Source organism: Eptatretus burgeri, chromosome 4 (assembly GCF_056783735.1).
Source record: "Eptatretus burgeri isolate ZD-2024b chromosome 4, Ebu_testis_v1, whole genome shotgun sequence".
Taxonomy (NCBI): Eukaryota; Metazoa; Chordata; class Myxini; order Myxiniformes; family Myxinidae; genus Eptatretus; species Eptatretus burgeri.
Window position 1 is genome coordinate 125,173,749 of NC_140964.1, and position 21,357 is coordinate 125,195,105.

The following is a 21,357-nucleotide window of genomic DNA, read 5'->3' on the forward strand; positions in this document are numbered from 1 at the left end:
ATACCTCAATGATGTAGTTCTGGTGGCCATCTTGAACGCCATTTTGGATTTCCAACTGATTTTGATGATCAGCAACGACACCTATACAATGTCTCACAACTCTCACAGACGACCAGTATTCATAGCATGGGTCAACATCCGTCAGGTTTTGATTATGCTGGAAAAAATAGAATTTTTTAGAAAATCGCATTTGAAATTTGTAATTTCTATTTATTTAAGCTAAAAAATTGAAAATTTGTCAAAATTTTACCTTTTACATTACATATATAGCCTCCAACTTGATTTGGGATGATTGTCCATTGCATCTAGTTGCAAAATCTGCAAAAAAAAAAAAAAATCAGTATTTTGTCCCTTCAAAGTGCCCCCGAGCGGATTTCCCCAAGAAAGCTACGCTTTTGAAATGGCAAGCAAGCGGATTCTTAAACTGGCGGTCATAACCTACTCAAAAAATGGTGTCTCGTTTTATCCCACAATTTGGTACCAAATTTTGGTCTGGCTCATGGACTAACAGGTCATGTGCTCAAGGTCAACTGCCATCTGCTTGGAAATCTGCAAACATCACTGCCCTGCATAAAAAAGGTGCAAAAAAACAGATCCCTGCAACGACTGACCAATCAGGCTTCTCCCAATCATCAGCAAGGTTATGGAATCCATCATCGCATCAGACATTAAATTCTTCCTCTTCTCCAATGGATTAATTTCTGATGATCAATTTAGTTTCAGACCAGGTCACTCTACCCTGGATATGCTGTTTCTGCTCTCCCAACAATGGATGGAGGTACTCAATGCCAGACATGAAATCAGAGCCATATCACAAGACATATTGTGTGCTTTTGACATGGTCTGGCACCCTGCATTGCTCACCAAGCTCTCTTCCTATGGTATCCAAGGCCATCTCCACTCATGGCTCGCAGACTTTCTCTCCTGTTGCAGCCAACATGTGGCCCAAAATGGAGTTCTCTGATCCCCTCTTCCTGTCCAGGCTGGAGTTCCTCAAGGCAGCATTCTAGCCCCTGTTCTTTTTCTGGTTTTCATCAATGATCTCTCCGACTCTCTGGAAAATCCTCTTCATCTCTTTGCTGATGACTCCACCCTCTGTCGAATCATCTGCCATCCATCAGACCGGCAAGCCGCAGCTTCTTGACTCACTGCAGATCTGGGTAAAATCACAAACTGATCCAACACGTGGAACATGTCTTTCAATCCAGACAAATCTCACACAAACGATGTCTCTCTGAAAGGACCATTTAGAACCCCCCCCCCCCCACCATCTACTTTCTCAACAATCCTCTGGAAGAAGTCCTTTCATTCAAGCTTCTGGGTCTCACTATCTGCCATGATCTTTCTTGGGAAAGTCACATTTCCAACCTGGCCTCCAAAGCCATTCGCCGACTGGGAATCCTCCATCATGCAAAGTCCTTTCCCGGCCCATCTGAGCTGCTAACTGCATACAAAGCTTTCATCCGCAGCCTAATGGAGTACTGCTCTCCCCTCTGGGCTGGTGCTCCTGCCTCTCACTTTTCTCGGCTTCACGCTGTGGAAACCAAGGCATTTAGGATCATTGGTATCTCCCGTGCTGAGTCTTTGGGCCTCTCACTCTCTCACCACAGGCAGGTTGTTGGTCTTTTTGTCTTTCACCATCTCCTCTCCAGTCTCGCCCCCCCCTGCTCTGCCTACGAAATATCTCCACCATATTTCCGCAAGGCGCTCAACGTCCGCCAACAACCCTCTTCTGTTAAAACTACCGAAATCACGAATGACTGCTCACCTTGACTCTTTCATTCCTCTTTTTCCCCACCTTTGGAATAAACTCCCACACTCTCTTCATCCCATTCTTCCCTCCAGGCCTTCAAAACAGCCATTCACCACCACTTCTTATTGTACCCAATCCAAGACTTCGATCTTTTCTAACCCCGTTAATCCACCCCAATCCCACCTCCTTCAAATTCCCTACTTTTCTTCCTGAAAATACCCGTAATGTCCATCTTGTTTCCCTGTGCTCCCCACCCCATTCCTCTCCCTTCCACAGATCTAATGTCTGTTCCCCACTGTTTTGTCCTTCCCTCTCCGCCCCTCTTGTCTCATGCCTCCCTTGCTGTGCGTTGTGTGTTCGCTCTCATACGAGCCTTGACAATGTATACAAAAAAACATAAACATTGATGATGTTATGTGACGCTGACCTTTGACCTTTTCACCAAATTATTAATTTGACTTCGTATTCTCGGAATAAAGCTTTGTTGTGGGTGTACTCGGCCTCACAAAGCTCACATTCTCTCTCTCTAACAAATCTCTCTGAAAGGACCATCTGGTGAACTCTCCCATCTACTTTCTCAACAATCCTCTTGAAGAAGTTTTTTGTCACCCAATCTTTTGAGCCTTACTATCAGCCATAATCTTTTTGGGCAAACCATATTTCTATGTTAGCCTCCAAAGCCAGTTGCCAACTGGGCATCCTTCATCATGCAAAGTCCTTCCTTGGCACACCTGAACTCCTATCCACCAACCAGGCCTTCATCCACAGCTCGATGGAGTACTGCTCTCACCTTGGAGTTGGCACCCATCGCTCACACCTTGCTCAGTGTGATGTTGTGGAAACAAAGGCCTTTAAGATCATTGAAATCTCCTGAAATGAAGCAAAGTCACTGGGCCTATCACTTTCAAATTGCAGACAGGTCGGTGGTCTCTCTTTCCAAATCTTTCCAAATCTCTTTCCAAAATCCATCAACTTTCGCTCAATCATTCCATTTCCCTCAAGAGGGTGGTAAGTGATGAATTAACCCCTCCCCCACCTGCGGAATCTACTTTTACATTCTTCTCTATCTTATTCTTCTCTCCAGGTCTTTCTGACAGCTCTTCACCACCATTTCAGGTCACCCCCACCCACAACCGTTGTCTTTTCTACCCCCATTAACCCATCCTAAGCCACCTCTTTCAAAGTTTCCAGTTTTTCTTTCCTGAGAGTTTGCTTCTGTATACATCTTGTCTGCCGCACACATCCTCCCATACCCATCATTCTCCTCCACATCCCTTCTTTGGCTAAGTCTCCCTCGATTTTGTCCTTCATTCCTGCTGTTGTGTTTCCCCCTCTATTTGTAGTGTTCCTTTTGTTCTGTTACTTATTTATCCCAGCTATTTTCTAGTTCCTACACGAGCCTCGACATTGTATACAAAAAAAAAATGTAGTGGACGAAGCATTCACATAATTAGCAATGTTTTCATGAGCATGATCCGTAGACAACATAGTCAAGGAACCGCAGCTCGGATGGGGACACTTTGGAGAATCATGAAAACGGTAGAGATTTAAAAAAAGAAATACCAAAGTTGCCAATGAGGGGAAAATGCTGAAGGGCAGGCAGGAAAGTAGTCAAGTCATTGTGCAATTACTTTAAGTAATAATTGCCGAACAACTCAACAGATTTAATTTTGTTTCAACCAGTCTCACATTTCTAGCACAGACCCAACTGAAAGATGCACCGACGGGGTTACAACTCACGATTGGCAGACAAGTGGTCACAATATAAGAGTTGAAGTTTCTACATTTCTAAATGAAAACATTGGAAATGTTTCAATATATTTACTTGGTATTGAATCTTTCCGAATAAGTTTTGCTTCCAAATCAATTCAACTCCACAAACAAGTCTGTTCGATCGCCCTGCTTTGCAATAACTGTTACAATATTAATTGGAAGCATTTACAACCACTATTTGACCTGTTGTTCCAATCAACTATTGAGCAGGAGTTAGTTAGCCAATGTCTCCATCCTTTGTTCAGATTTCTACGGAAATCCACTGGGTTGTAATAAGTGGACCTTTTTCATTCTTGCCAGCTTCGGTGGTCTTATGGTTCTTCAGCAGTGGTTCTCAAACTTTTTTTTTCACAGACCACTTGAAAATTGAGGTTCTCGGAAGACCACTCAATAAACTTTTCTTTATTCAACAAAACAAAGCACACAAACCATATTTTTTTAATATCGTAGTCTTATCTTTACATGTGGCTCGTTCTCCTGACGCTAATCCTGCTCACCAGATTCTCTCAGCGAGGGAGCCTCGTGAGTGGGAGGCCAATGGGTCGACCACGTGCCTCGTGGTTGCAGCAGGTTGATCAGCATCTCAAAGAGATGGGGATAGGCCAGGCATCTGCCTGGGAGATGGCCAGACGGAGGCACCTGGAGTACCGACGGAAAGTGGAAGCAGCGACGCGCTGCTCCAGCGCATGCTCCCATACCTGACCTGAGTCTTATCTTTTTAGTGCGATGGGTGTGCTTGTTTCTTTTTTTTTTGAGCAAAGTTCTGGGAAGTAGGGTGTAATGTCTGTCAGCTTGATCCTTTGGTCAGGTTCAGGAGTCATCCTGCTTCTGTATTCAGACTTGAGGGTGGTAAGTGATGAAAATCCTGTCACACACAGGTGTGTCGTAGCAAATAGCATCAGAAAACTCACTGCTTTGTCTGCAAATTCTGGGTAATCTCCAGCTCCTGAATCCAAAACTCAAATAGGGAAGTCTTTTAAATTCTGACAACGTTTGTCACAAGAAATCTCCAACAAGCACTCTCATGCCTTATTGGAGAAACCAGAGGGCAGCTCACCAATTTCCATCCTGGAAGGATTGTGTATCCAGTTGTTTGGTTCGGCTTCTACTGAAAAGTAATCTTCAAATTGTTTCTTGAGAGCAACAAGATGTTCTTCGATGTCATTTTTTATTTTATTTTTTTTTCTGTCAAGAACCACCTAATTTTGCAAGAGCAAAAAAAATAACAAGTACAGGCCAAGAACAGACATTCTCGAATGTTCTGCAACCTTTATGCGGACCACCTGAATGGAGCTCACGGACCACAGTTTGACAAACTCGGTTCGAGAGGATCCACTCTGAGTCTGGGAGGTCGGTGATTCAAACCCCCCCACCGAGTCATACCAAAGACTTTAAAAATGTGACGTGCTGCTTCCTGCTTGATGATTGCCATTTAAAAGGATAGCACACAGACAAACGACCTCAAAGAAGGAAACACGGGGGAAGTGGGATATTATTTAAAACAGCCGTGTTAGTCGCAGCATTTGAGTAAATAAAGATAACATCCTTGGAAATACTCAGTACAGTCCATATTCCATATGGATATGGAAAATGATCTTTACACAGTAGTTCTGTGGTGGTACAACAGGAGGGTCAATTAAATACTTTCAATGCAAAAGTGCCCCTTCCTATGGAGAGGTGCTCTGCAGCTATTTTTGATTCACTTTGGGGAAGTAATCAACGAATCATAATTTACAAATTATTGTCGACTGCCTCAAGCATTTCAAGATAAAGACGACATCACAAGGTTTAAAAGAGTACAGCCAAATGTGATCCTCAACTGAATGCCTTTCATATCTTCAGCCTTGATAACATTATCTAAACACATGAATCGTTAATTCATCATTTATGAAGATTTTATTTGGTTATGCTTTTCCCTCAAGCCCCACGACTCAGCAATGAAGGGCCTTGGATGATTACTTTATATCTGTCAAATGTCAGTGCACCCTTCATCATAGCATGGTCTGTCTGAATGGTCATTCCTATTTCTTCAACTGTCTTGTCTGCATTGTTAAAGATAATGGCTGTAATAATTAATGCTTGAAGAAAATGTTGCCTTACTCCGAATCATCCTGCATTTTCTATATAAAGAAGCCATTCAGGAAGGAGTGCACGGACATCATGAAAAACATGCAAAGTTTATCACGATTGTCATTAAGGTGGCATAAGATATTTATTTTGCTGTAACATGCCGTCAACAATCCACCAGAATAATAACAAATGATTCCACAGAAAAAAATAAAAGTCACTGAATGTGAATTGCCACATTGTCCATTATTCATGCACACCAGAGTACACAAAAGGGTTATATAATAGAACACAAGGCAACGAGGAAAGAGTCATACCGGTCATGGTTTATTAAATGAGATAAATGGAGTGCAAGTTCACAGAAACATCACAACACAGAATAATAAGTAAATTGCACAAAACGTTTGTGAGACAAATAAATGACTGAGGCAGCACAAGTGTCGTTTTCCGAGGATGTCGATTAAGTATAACGGACGGCGTATAGACATACCGTCTCAGGTAAATCAAAACACCGAGTTTGGTGACTATACGACACCGATAGCTTCAAGAACATGACAGCTCTCCCCTCATCCAGGGCATCAATGTCAGTGCCACGTACCTCGATGCCTCGTACACAAGATAAGAAAAGAATCCAGCAAAGTATCACTTAGCTTGGCAAACTGAAACGAAAGCTCCAAACACCAAACAAAATTCAACGATAAGCTCATAAGTAAAAGGTACACTTTTTGCTTTTAGTATCAAACGTGAACAATGTGAAAAACATATACTTTTATATAGTGCAACATACTTACACGCTATCCGCATTACACGTGGTTAAAAATACTTCGTATTCATCGCCAGCGACATGAATGAGGACAATGCTCAAGAGAATTATCGGGAACAGCGGAGATTTTGAGGGTTATGGGCACCATTGTGACCCGGGTCTTGTGTGCCGCGTCACGAGCCGGGTACTTGAGCTGTTTGGAAGCTTAGTTGACTCAAAGTAGGCTACAGGTGAGTAGCTTACAATCTGCAGGTCAAGTGTCACGGCTCCTGTCACCAACTGTCTGCATTACCTTCAAATTTTAACACCTTTTTTTGCTCAACTCCCAATCCATCTCGTAAAATGCTCTTTTGTTACGTCTGCAATACATCCTGGGAGTAGATCATCTGATATTAAGCGCATTGTTGTGAAAGAGATGTCAGTTTTTCTGCCAGAAAATCATAAAAACATGTGGCATATATAGATATGGCAAATAGTGGTGGTCTTCTCAAAGAAAGAAGTCTTTTGCCCTTTTCCCTTCTCCAAGCGACGTAGCTTCATTACAATACAGCATCAGACAGTGCAGTTTATTTCATAATGTTCACCGCAAGGACGAATTCATAAAGCTGATAGAGATGCGTTACAATTAAACAACATGTAACCAATGCGTTAATTTCCTTTTCAGTTCTGACATACTGTATTCCTGGATATTTTCCCCTTTATTCCTTGGCAGCCCTTGAAAACAATATGTCAAACACAGCGAGTAAACAAGCTTCATAACAAAAAGCAACGTGTTAAATGTCACACGCATGTAAGCAAATCAACTCCGAGCTCACACAGAAAACCGGGTCGCTGCTTGAGGAAGGTTTCAATCTAACTTAATTGGAATCACCGCAGAGCACAGACCACTTACCGAGAAGTCACAATTGCTGGCAGAGTAACAACATAGGGATCGAAACTTTTTTCACAGCAAGTGGGATTTTTTCCCTCCTCTTTCCCACCCCACATTTCCTGTCACGTGACCTCATCGTTCAATTAATTGTTATACCATCCGACAACCTCCTTTGGTGCAGCTGCGCTCGAGTTACCAAGAATCGGCCTGGAAACATTGGAAACATTACTGCAGTTCCCTTTCCCTAAAATTTACCAAAGTACCAATGGAAATCTTAGTTGTTTAGCAAAAATAGGATGAATAAAAATTAAAAAAAAAACGCAATAAAAAGGTTCAAAACATCTGGAGCAACCTTTTGACTTTGGCTAGAAACCGCACAATCTAGAACCAACAACGTTTGGCAAATTCTTCGTGAAAGAGAGTTGGTTCTAAATAACATACAGTATTCACAATAAGTGCATTAGTTGTTCAAAACGGTTGGTTAATCGAAAATGTTCATTTTCGAATGCATGCAAGATGTATAATAACGAAAATATATAGCTGCCACTGAGAACAACACATCTCGGAAAAATAAACATCTCAAGAGAAAACTTTAGAAAAGTTTACGTGAATGCATAAATAAGGAGGAAAAACAACTTTACAATAGCTCCACATTGCAACAAAAGCAAATGTACGGTATAATTTTCCTCTGAAAATAAACTATGTTGCTCTTTTAGGCTCCATTTCCTCATATGCCCTTATGTACTGGCCTGTAGTGAGGCCCACAACAAAATCAAATTGGCTTCACAAAACCAGCACAAGAAACACACAAACACAACTTGCTCATACCACCATAGTGGATGATATGTAAGTAGTAAATAAACAACTTGGCATCTCCTGCAATGAGGCTGAAGCACGAAGCCTGTTGCTCACACATCACAAGCAGGTCAGTGGCCTCTGTGGTTTTACCACCTTTCCTTGGGTCTAGCTCCCTCTACTTTCTCACTCCTCTGACCTTTCTAAGCAACTCCAGGAATCACATATTCTTCCATAACCCCATCAGCATTAAACATCAATCCAGGATGACTGCACACCTCAACTCTTTTGTTCATCTTTTCTCCTGTTTGTGGAATTGCCTTCCAAACATGATTGAATCCCAGTCTTTCTTCCAGAACTTTAAGCAAACGGTGAACCACAATTTCACATCATCCCCTTTCCATACCTGTGATCTTTTCTACCCCCCATGAATCCTACGTAAGTCAACAGTCAAACTTGTAAGTTACTATGTTTCGTTCTCCCTCTCTCCCTCTCTCCCCCCTCTCTCCCCCCTCTCTCTCTCCCTCTCCTTGTTTAATGTGTCCAAATGTTGCACCATTTCCCCACTATTAGTTCATTACCCATTTTGTCCTCTTTCACGAGCCAAGCTTTAGTCGAGAAACAGAAAGATTTATGAATTAATGATCATTCGCCTTTAAATAGTTCAGCAAAATTAATAAACTGTCACATATTTTTTAGTTCTCCAAGAAAAATCTTTACAAAGACCTCTTTTTTTGCCAGCAATAACTTAATGTGCTTCGTGGAAAGAAAATAGAAATGAAATGTTGCATCACTGAACTTATGGTTTGTCTTGAGGTTAAAGCAAGAGGAAGATATATGATAAATGTCACACGCCATTTGATAAGACGAACCCACTTAGCTTCTAAGGCAACCCCATTTGTTGAGCCAGAATAAATGGCTAAACCATTCTCAGTGGAGAGTGGTATTTTGTGGCTGGATAGCATCATTCTTCTCCACTGGGGGCCTTCAGAATGAAGAGTGACTTCTCTCACTCTCACCAATCCAGCTGAACAACCAAGCCAAAAAAGATGGCCATAAAACAAAGTATTTATCTCTCTTTAATCGACTTCAGCATCAGCTGCAAAACAAGATGGTCTTGCATTGTGTTTCTTTCAAAGTGTCTGCCATCCGGTTGTTAAGCAAGCCTCTGCTTTTCATCGAGCCTCTGGTGTTGGTGGTGACAAGGCTGAACCCAAGACGAGGCAGCACATGTCTGTCAGAAGGGCTTGACAAAGCACTATACTGCTGTGGTTCTCCACGTGGCGGTAGCTCCATCCATTTCCTCCCACCTGTTGACGGCAGGACATTAACTGGTCAAGCAAGCAGAACAAAAACAGCAACTGCTTGAACATTTTAAATCGGTTGTTAACACTTTAAAAACAACAACAATAACCTGAGAAATGTGTGATGCACCTTTCAAACAACAATTTTTTTTTTACAGCATGCCACTTTGGAAATGTGTACAGCACATATTATCTTCCTTTTGCACTTTCTTTATATGAACAAGGAATAAAATAATGTGATCCTTGATAAACAGAGCCTGAACTAAGCCTCGGCCTACGTGCCACATTGTTCTTTTGTGAAGCATGATGATGCCATTAGGATTTATGAAACCTACATGTGATGCACCCTTTACACAAGTGGATAATCCACGTAGCATGGACAACATACATAACCCAATGATATACTTCCTTAACAGCCTCATTTAGTCTCACATTCTTGTGGGTCGGCCAAAGTCTTTCACCATGGCTTCATGACATGGGATCGTTAACATCCACCAACCAGCAGATGGGCGACCCAGTTCAATATCCATCTGAGGAATGGCACACCTTGTGACGCAATGTCCTCCTGACAAAGCATCTTTAGTCCTTTGAGGTTGAACTTCCTTTATTTGGGCATGTCAAGAGTACTGACAGTACTGATCCAACAGTACTGATCAAGACATGATTTTCTTTGTGTATACTCTAAATTCACTCGTGAGCTCTAAGCCCAGCTTGCACTGAAAAATACACCATTAGATATATGAGAAAGGTAAACAAATTAACAACATCATAATCAGACATGCCACAAGCAAGTGGCATGGAGCAGGTGGAAGGAACTGTTGCCACACTCTACCACCAGCTGAAGAACATAACACATGTAGTGATGTTTGTCTCATGTCCAAATGTTACCCACTTTACTTTTGAATAATCTCATATTTTGTCAATAATTCTTCCAGCTATGCTTCATGTAAGAGGACAAAACATTGGAAATTGTATATATACTTTACTATATTTTTTGTTGAATAAATCCTCAATCTAATATATGGAGAAGAAAGTTTGTTTGTTTGTTCGTTTATGCATTTTGACCCTGCAGGAACCAATTCAACCAAACTTTGCATGGCCTCTTTGTTCATACAGAGAAAGGTCAAGGGCTATATTTGGATAAAAAAAATTGACCCAGATAAAATAAGATAACTGGCCTTCAGGCCTCTATAGGGTTTGGTGCTTATACACTGCCTGCATTTGTTTTTTCCTGTGAGCGATCGAGTAACATGAATTGTGAAGATCATTTGTTGAGGTTGTTGTGATTTGCTGTCAAAAACACAAATTTAATTATCAGTGTTTCCACGTGTGCCTGTTATTACAAAGATTATTTTACACAGGTTTATTATAACACATGCCTGATGTTGGCTTAATGGTTAGGGTGGTGGGTTTGGGAACTGAGGATCCTGAGTTCAAATCCCCTTTGGACATTGAATTAATACCAGGTGGGGTTGACTCTGCCTGTCATCCTTCTGAGGTCGGCAAAATGAGTGCCAGCTTGCTGGTATCCTGTGTCAGAGTGGCGACCCATCAAGTATTGTACCCAATAGCCAAGGAGACTGCTTAGGCAGCACCAATGCTCTGCACAGAGTATGGTCCCAGTGGATGGATTATAACACTTCCATATTCCGGCATTGAGCGAGTATACCACTTCTACAATTCTTGGATTTTCCCGGTCGCGATCGAGTAATTATGTATTGTGAAGATCATATGTTGAGGTTATATCTATGCAAGCTAATGATCGAAACTGTGTATTCCCTTAGTATGTTTCTCCCTTACCTCTAATCCTCCCCATCTCTGTATGATCCATCTTTTGTTTTTTTTAAACTTTACTCTACCACATCACGAAGATCGGCACGTTAAGATGCCCGTTGGATCACTTCTGGTGGCCTCACTCAAGCTAATCGAGATAATTCTGGAAAGGACTATTTAGGGCGCATTGCTCCTCTGGATTTATGAGAGCACCATCGTGTTCATGCTCCCCCACCTGTAATCCTCCCCTTCTGTTGCAAAGAAATTACACGGGATCAACTGCAGATATGAACGACTCGATTTTTACTAAGTTATTTATTTTGCATTTCCAGGTCATGAAAGCAAACTTTGCTCAAAGAGATCTGCCTCTTGGCTACCAGGATATTTTCAATTCTGACTTAGTCAACTTTCAAGGGAACTCCCAAGGGAACACTTCTGTTTAGAAACATCTTAACCTGCCTTTCTTGCATTATAAATACTCTCAAATGCCACCAAAAAAGACCCCTGATGGACAGAAACAAATCAGATGCAAAGAGAATGGCAGTCGACAGGTCACGTGAGACTCAAGAACAGACAAAGGCTTGGGTTGAGGATCAACATGCAAGACAAGCACACTTCAAGTCATCATGTTGGGCACCTTTTGAAGGTGAAGCATTTCTATGCAAGTCCAAGCACACTTTTGCAATGCCCAAGATTGGTATATCACACGAAACTATAAGGCCAACATATCCCCAATTTCTCATGCAGGAAATATTAAATACATATTTCATTGAATTTCCTGAGCAACGCTGGGTACTTCAGTTAGTGTTCCATATTTCCCACACAAGCACCATACCATCACCCCCCTTGCCCCCCCCCCCACTGTTCCCCGAACAACCCAACCATCCTATTCCAGCTCAAACTTCAATTACCATGACCCATGTAAAGACACCTCTCAGATCCCACTTTAATCCTGTCCTTAGATAGATATATTAGGAATCAGGCACATTCAATCAAACGAGTCGCAGTGAAAGTTATCACTTCGTGACGAACATTGGATCTGAGCCTTGGCGGTAGAAAATAATTTCTACGTTGGTGGTGCCTTCAGTCATGCCACAGTCTGAGCATGAAGTATCTCACTTGTGGAAGAGCTGCATGTGATAAACAATGGGGAGCCAACACACCAAAATATAAAGGACGAGCGAGGTGCTCGCGCGATGCGTGGGAGAGCGCCAAAAACAAACAATGCGGAAACAGTGAAGGCCAAACCATGAACCAATACATTCCACATTCATGTGACACCTTCAGTCAAACGTCCGGAAGGAACAGCCGGTTTGTGAATAACTTATGCAAAAAACTTAATGGAGCTGACCACAACAGAAGTAAGATGTGTGACAATGCCGAATCCATGAAGGTCAGCAATGGAAACCCTCACGCAATTTCCTCATTCTGCTATAAACTCAATCTGTATATTTTAATTGCAAACAGCATCAATCCAATCACAAATTAAGATAATACTATTAATATAACAAAATAAAAGCACGTGTGAGGGAAACAGTAATTTAGACACTTTCTACAAACACTCGTGAGGTGAACGAATAAAGACACTTTATACAAACACTCATGAGGAAAACGAATATAGACACTTTATACAAACACTCATAAGGTAAACAAATATAAACACTTTATACAAACACTCATGAGGTAACCTAATCGAGACACTTTAGACAAACACTCATGAGGTAAACAAATATTGACACTTTATACAAAAACTCATGAGGTAAACAAATATAGACACTTTATACAAATACTAATGAGGGAACCTAATAAAGACACTTCATACAAACACTCTTGAGGAAAACGAATATTGACACTTTACACAAACACTCATGAGGTAAACAAATATAGACACTTTATACAAATACTAATGAGGGACCCTAATAAAGACACTTGAGACAAACACTCTTGAGGAAAACGAATATTGACACGTTATACAAACAATCATGCGAGGAAAAAAGAGACGCATTATACAAACACTCGTGAGGGAAACAAATATAGACACTTTATACAAATACAAATGAGGTAACCTAATAAAGACACTTTATACAAACACTCTTGAGGGAAACGAATATTGACACTTTATACAAACAATCATGCGAGGAAAAAAGAGACGCATTATACAAACACTCGTGAGGCAAACAAATTTAGTCACTTAAAAAAAACACGTATGAGGTGAACAAATATATACGCTTGATACAAACACTCATGAGATAAACGATTACAGACACTTTATACAAACACTCATGAGGGAAACGAATATTGACAGTTTATACAAAAATTCATGAGGGAAATAAATATTGACACTTTATACAAACAGTCATGAGGGAAACAAATATCGACGGTTTCTACAAACACTCATGAGGTAAACGAATATAGACACCTTGTACAAATACTCATGAGGTAACCTAATAAAGACACTTCATACAAACACTTGAGGTAAACAAATATTGACACTTTATACAAACACTCATGAGGTAAACAAATATAGAAACTTTATTCAAACACTCATGAGGTAAACGAAGATACACATTTTATGCAAACACTCATGAGGTAAACAAATTTAGACACTTTATACAAATACTAATGAGGAAAACAAAAATAAACACATTATAGAAACTCATCAGGGAAACAAATATTGACACTTTATACAAACACTCATGAGGTAAACAAATATAGACACTTTATACAAACACTCATGAGGTAAACGAATATTTACACGTTATTCAAACATTCATGAGGTAAACGAACATCGATACTTTCGACAAACACTCGTGAGGTATACGAATATTGACACTTTATACAGTAATTCATGAGGTAAACAAATATAGACACTTTATAAAAACACTCGTGAGGAAAACAAATATCGACACTTTATACAAACATTCATGAGGTGAACAAATATCGACACTTTAAACAAACACTCGTGAAGTAAACAAATATAGACACTTTCTTCAAACATTTGTGAGGTAAACAAATATTAACACTTTATATAAACATTCAAGAGGGATACAAATATAGACACTTTATAAAAACACTCGTGAGGTAAACGAAGATACACATTTTATGCAAACACTCATGAGGTAAACAAATTTAGACACTTTATACAAATACTAATGAGGAAAACAAAAATAAACACATTATAGAAACTCATCAGGGAAACAAATATTGACACTTTATACAAATACTCATGAGGTAAACAAACATAGACACTTAAAACAAACACTGATGAGGGAAACGAATGGTGACACTTTATGCAAACACTCATGAGGGAAACGAATATAGACACTTTATACAAACAATCATGTGGGGAAAAATAGATGCATAATGCAAACACTCGTGAGGTAAACAAATTTAGACACTGTAAACAAACACATATGAGGTGAACAAATATACATGCTTTATACAAACACTCATGAGATAAACGAATATCGACACTTCATACAAACACTCATGAGGGAAACAAATATTGACACTTTATACAAACAATCATGAGGAAAACAAATATTGACACTTTATACAAACACTCATGAGGGAAACAAATATTGACACTTTAAACAAACATTCATGAGGAAAAACGAATATTTACACATTATTCAAACATTCATGAGGTAAACGAACATCGATACTTTCTACAAACACTCGTGAGGTATACGAATATTGACACTTTATACAGTAATTCATGAGGTAAACAAATATCGACACTTTAAACAAACACTCGTGAAGTAAACAAATATAGACACTTTCTTCAAACATTTGTGAGGTAAACAAATATTGACACTTTATATAAACATTCAAGAGGGAAACAAATATAAGCACTTTATAAAAACACTCCTGAGGTAAACCAATATAGATACTTAATACAAACATTCATGAGGTAAACGAACCTCAATACTTTATTTAAACATTCATGAGGTAAAGGAATATAGAAACTTTCTGCAAAACTCGTGAGGTAAACAAATATAGACACTTTATACAAACACTCGTGAGGTAAACAAATATAGACACTTTATACAAACACCCGTGAGATAAACGAATATAGACACTTTATACAAACACTCATGTGGTAAACAAAGAAAGACATTTTATACAAACACTCATGAGGTAAGAAAATTTCGACACTTTTCAAACACTCGTGAGGTAAACAAATTTAGACACTTTAAACAAACACATGTAAGGTGAACAAATATACACGCTTTATACAAACACTGATGAGATAAACGAATATAGACACTTAAAACAAACACTCTTGAGGGAAACAAATATCGACGCTTTATACAAACACTCATGAGGTGAACGAATTTAGACACTTTATACAAACTTTCATGAGGGAAACAAATATTTACACTTTATCCAAACAATCATGAGGGAAACAAATATCGACACTTTACACAAACATCCATGAGGTAACCAAATATCGATACTTCATACAAACACTCGTGAAGTAAACATATATAGACACTTTCTACAAACATTTGTGAGGTAAACAAATATTGACACTTTATACAAACATTTAAGAGGTAAACAAATATAGACACTTTATAAAAACACTCGTGAGGTAAACAAATATAGACACTTTATATAAACACTCGTGAGGTAAACCAAAATAGATACTAAATACAAACATTCATGAGGTAAACGAACCTCAATACTTTATTCAAACATTCATGAGGAAAACGAATATCGATACTTTCTGCAAAACTCGTGAGGAAAACAAATGTAGACACTTTATACAAACACTCGTGAGGTAAACAAATATAGACACCTTATTCAAACACTCATGAGGTAAACAAAGAAAGACACTCGGTACAAACACTCGTGAGGAAAACAAATTTCCACACTTTAAACAAACACGTATGAGGTGAACAAATATACAGGCTTTATACACACACTCATGAGATAAACGAATATAGACACTTAATACAAACACTCATGAGGGAAACAAATATCGACACTTTATACAAACACTCATGAGGTAAACAAATATCTACGCTTTATACAAACACTCATGAGGTAAACGAATATAGACACTTTACACAAACACTCATGAGGTAAACAAATATTGACACTTTTTTTCAAACATTCATGAGGTAAACGAACATCGATACTTTATTCAAACATTCATGAGGTAAACGAATATCGATACTTTCTCCAAAACTCGTGAGGTAAACAAATATCGACACTTTAGACTAACACTCGTGAGGTAAACAAATATAGACACTTTCTACAAACATTCATCAGGTCAACACAGATAGACACTTTATACAAAAATTCATGAGGTGAACAAATATCAACACTTAAAACAAACTTTATTGATATGAACGAACATCGATACTTTCAACAAACGCTCGTGAGGGAAAACAAATATCGACACTTTATACAAACATTCATGAGGTGAACAAATATCGACACTTTAAACAAACACTCGTGAAGTAAACAAATATAGACACTTTCTTCAAACATTTGTGAGGTAAACAAATATTGACACTTTATATAAACATTCAAGAGGGAAACAAATATAGACACTTTATAAAAACACTCGTGAGGTAAACGAAGATACACATTTTATGCAAACACTCATGAGGTAAACAAATTTAGACACTTTAGACAAATACTAATGAGGAAAACAAAAATAAACACATTATAGAAACTCATCAGGGAAACAAATATTGACACTTTATACAAATACTCATGAGGTAAACAAACATCGACACTTAAAACAAACACTGATGAGGGAAACGAATGGTGACACTTTATGCAAACACTCATGAGGGAAACGAATATAGACACTTTATACAAACAATCATGTGGGGAAAAATAGATGCATAATGCAAACACTCGTGAGGTAAACAAATTTAGACATGTAAACAAACACATATGAGGAGAACAAATATACATGCTTTATACAAACACTCATGAGATAAACGAATATCGACACTTCATACAAACACTCATGAGGGAAACAAATATTGACACTTTATACAAACAATCATGAGGAAAACAAATATTGACACTTTATACAAACACTCATGAGGGAAACAAATATTGACACTTTATACAAACACTCATGAGGTTAACAAATATTGACACTTTAAACAAACATTCATGAGGAAAAACGAATATTTACACGTTATTCACACATTCATGAGGTAAACGAACATCGATACTTTCTACAAACACTCGTGAGGTATACGAATATTGACACTTTATACAGTAATTCATGAGGTAAACAAATATAGACACTTTATAAAAACACTCTTGAGGAAAACAAATAGACACTTTATACAAATATTCATGAGGTGAACAAATATCAACACTTTAAACAAACACTCGTGAAGTAAACAAATATAGACACTTTCTTCAAACATTTGTGAGGTAAACAAATATTGACACTTTATATAAACATTCAAGAGGGAAACAAATATAGACACTTTATAAAAACACTCGTGAGGTAAACCAATATAGATACTTAATACAAACATTCATGAGGTAAACGAACCTCAATACTTTATTTAAACATTCATGAGGTAAAGGAATATAGAAACTTTCTGCAAAACTCGTGAGGTAAACAAACATAGACACTTTATACAAACACTCGTGAGGTAAACAAATATAAACACTTTATACAAACACTCGTGAGATAAACGAATATAGACACTTTATACAAACACTCGTGAGATAAACGAATATAGACACTTTATACAAACACTCATGAGGTAAACAAAGAAAGACGTTTTATACAAACACTCATGAGGTAAGCAAATTTCGACACTTTTCAAACACTCGTGAGGTAAACAAATTTAGACACTTTAAACAAACACTTGTGAGGTGAACAAATATACACGCTTTATACAAACACTGATGAGATAAACGAATATAGACACTTAAAACAAACACTCTTGAGGGAAACAAATATCGACGCTTTATACAAACACTTATGAGGTGAACGAATTTAGACACTTTATACAAACTTTCATGAGGGAAACAAATATTTACACTTTATCCAAACAATCATGAGGTAAACAAATATCGACACTTTATACAAACATCCATGAGGTAACCAAATATCGATACTTCATGCAAACACTCGTGAAGTAAACATATATAGACACTTTCTACAAACATTTGTGAGGTAAACAAATATTGACACTTTATACAAACATTTAAGAGGTAAACAAATATAGACACTTTATAAAAACACTCGCGAGGTAAACAAATATAGACACTTTATATAAACACTCGTGAGGTAAACCAAAATAGATATTAATACAAACATTCATGAGGTAAACGAACCTCAATACTTTATTCAAACATTCATGAGGAAAACGAATATCGATACTTTCTGCAAAACTCGTGAGGAAAACAAATGTAGACACTTTATACAAACACTCGTGAGGTAAACAAATATAGACACCTTATTCAAACACTCATGAGGTAAACAAAGAAAGACACTCTGTACAAACACTCGTGAGGAAAATAAATTTCCACACTTTAAACAAACACGTATGAGGTGAACAAATATACAGGCTTTATACAAACACTCATGAGAGAAACGAATATAAACACTTTCTACAAACACTCATGAGGGAAACAAATATCGACACTTTATACAAACACTCATGAGGTAAACAAATATCTACGCTTTATACAAACACTCATGAGGTAAACGAATATAGACACTTTACACAAACACTCATGAGGTAAACAAACATTGACACTTTTTTTCAAACATTCATGAGGTAAACAAATATCGACACTTTAGACTAACACTCGTGAGGTAAACAAATATAGACACTTTCTACAAACATTCGTCAGGTCAACACAGATAGACACTTTATACAAAAATTCATGAGGTAAACAAATATCAACACTTAAAACAAACATTTTTGATTAACACTCGTGAGGTAAATAAATCGAGAGACTCTATACAAACACTCATGAGGTTAACAAAGAAAGACACTTTATACAAACACTTGTGAGGTAAACAAATTTCGACACTTTATACAAACACTTGTGAGGTAAACAAATTTAGACACTTGAAACAAACACGTATGAGGTGAACAAATATACACGCTTTATACAAACACTCATGAGATAAACGAATATAGACACTTTATACAAACACTCATGAGGGAAACAAATATTGACACGTTATACAAACAATCATGAGGTAAACAAATATTGACACTTTTTTCAAACATTCATGAGGTAAACGAACATCGATACTTTATTCAAACATTCATGAGGTAAACGAATATCGATACTTTCTACAAAACTCATGAGGAAAACAAATATAGACACTTTATACAAACACTCGTGAGGGAAACAAATATAGACACTTTATACTGACACTCGTGAGGAAAACAAATATAGACACTTGAAACAAACACTCATGAGGTGAACAAATTTAGACACTTTAAACAAACACGCATGAGGTGAACAAATATACACGCTTTATGCAAACACTCATGAGATCAACGAATATAAACACTTTCTACAAACACACATGAGGGAAACAAACATCGACACTTTATACAAACACTCATGAGGGAAACAAATATTGACACTTAATACAAACACTCATGAGGTAAACAAATATTGACACTTAATACAAACACTCATGAGGTAAACGAATATAGATACTTTATACAAACACTCGTGAGGTAAACAAATTTCGACACTTAAAACAAACACGAATGAGGTGAAGAAATATACATGCTTTATACAAACACTCATTTGATAAATGAATATAGACACTTTAAACAAACAATCATGAGGGAAACAAATATTGACACTTTTTTCAAACATTCATGAGGTAAACGAACATCGATACTTTATTCAAACATTCATGAGGTAAACGAATATCGATACTTTCTCAAAAACTCGTGAGGTAAACAAATATCGACACTTTTTTTCAAACACTCGTGAGGTAAACAAATATAGACACTTTATACTAACACTCGTGAGGTAAACAAATATAGACACTTTCTACAAACATTCGTCAGGTCAACACAAATAGACACTTTATACAAAAATTTATGAGGTAAACAAATATCAACACTTAAAACAAACATTCTTGAAATGAACGAACATCGATACTTTCAACAAACGCTCGTGAGGAAAACAAATATAGACACTTTATGCAAACACTCATGCGGTAAACAGATATCGACGCTTTATTCAAACATTCATAAAGTTAACAAATATAGACACTTTCTACAAACAATCGTGAGGTAAATAAATATCGACACTGAAAACAAACATTCATGAGGTGAACAAATCTCGACACTTTATATAAACACTCATGAAGTAAACAAATATAGACACTTTCTACAAACATTTGTGAGGTAAACAAATATTGGCACTTTATACAGAAATTCATGAGGTAAACAAATATCGACACTTTATACAAAAATTCAAGAGGTAAACAAATTTTGACACTTTATAAAAACACTCGTGAGGTAAACAAATATTGACACTTTTACAAACACTCGTGAGGTAAACAAATATAGACACTTTATACAAACACTCCTGAGGTAAACCAATATAGATACTAAATACAAATCTTCATGAGGTGAATGAATGTAGATACTTTCTACAAAACTCGTGAGGTAAATAAATATAGACACTTGAAACAAACTCGTGAGGGAAACAAACATCGACACTTTATACAAACACTTGTGAGGAAAAACAAATATAGACACTAAATACAAACAATCATGAGGGAAACAAATATTGACGCTTTCGACAAATACTCATGAGGTAAACAAATATTGACACTTTATACAAACACTCATGAGGAAAACAAATATAGACGATTTTTGCACACACTCGTGAGGTTAACAAATTTCGACACTTTATACAAATACTCACAAGGTAAACGAATATACACACTTTATACAAACATTCATGAGGTAAACGAATATAGACATTTTATACAAACAATCATGTGGGGAAAAATAGACGCATAATACAAACACTCATGAGGTAAACAAATATAGACACTTTAAACAAACACGTATGAGGTGAACAAATATTGACACTTTATGCAAACACTCATGAGGTCAACAAATATTGACACTTGATACAAACAATCATGAGGTAAACGAATATAGGCACTTTATACAAACACTCGTGAGGTAAACAAATATAGACACTCTATACAAACATTCACGAGGTAAACAAAGAAAGACACTTCATACAAATACTCATGAGGTTAACG

At 37.5% G+C, this 21,357-nt stretch overlaps 1 protein-coding gene across 5 annotated transcripts in view; it reads right to left on the minus strand.

The window, feature by feature from the left end:
* Positions 1 to 5,898: 5,898 nt before the first annotated feature.
* Positions 5,899 to 21,357, minus strand: part of LOC147029038 (uncharacterized) — a 207,171-nt gene continuing 191,712 nt past the window's right edge. For all 5 annotated transcript variants that reach the window (XM_085879941.1, XM_085879940.1, XM_085879942.1 and 2 more), the window contains one exon: positions 5,899 to 9,332. Coding sequence is in view for 1 of the 5 variants with exons in the window: in XM_085879942.1 (XP_085736068.1) it covers positions 9,281 to 9,332 (52 nt within the window). In the remaining 4 variants the exon portion in view is untranslated. The remainder of the gene's footprint in view (positions 9,333 to 21,357) is intronic.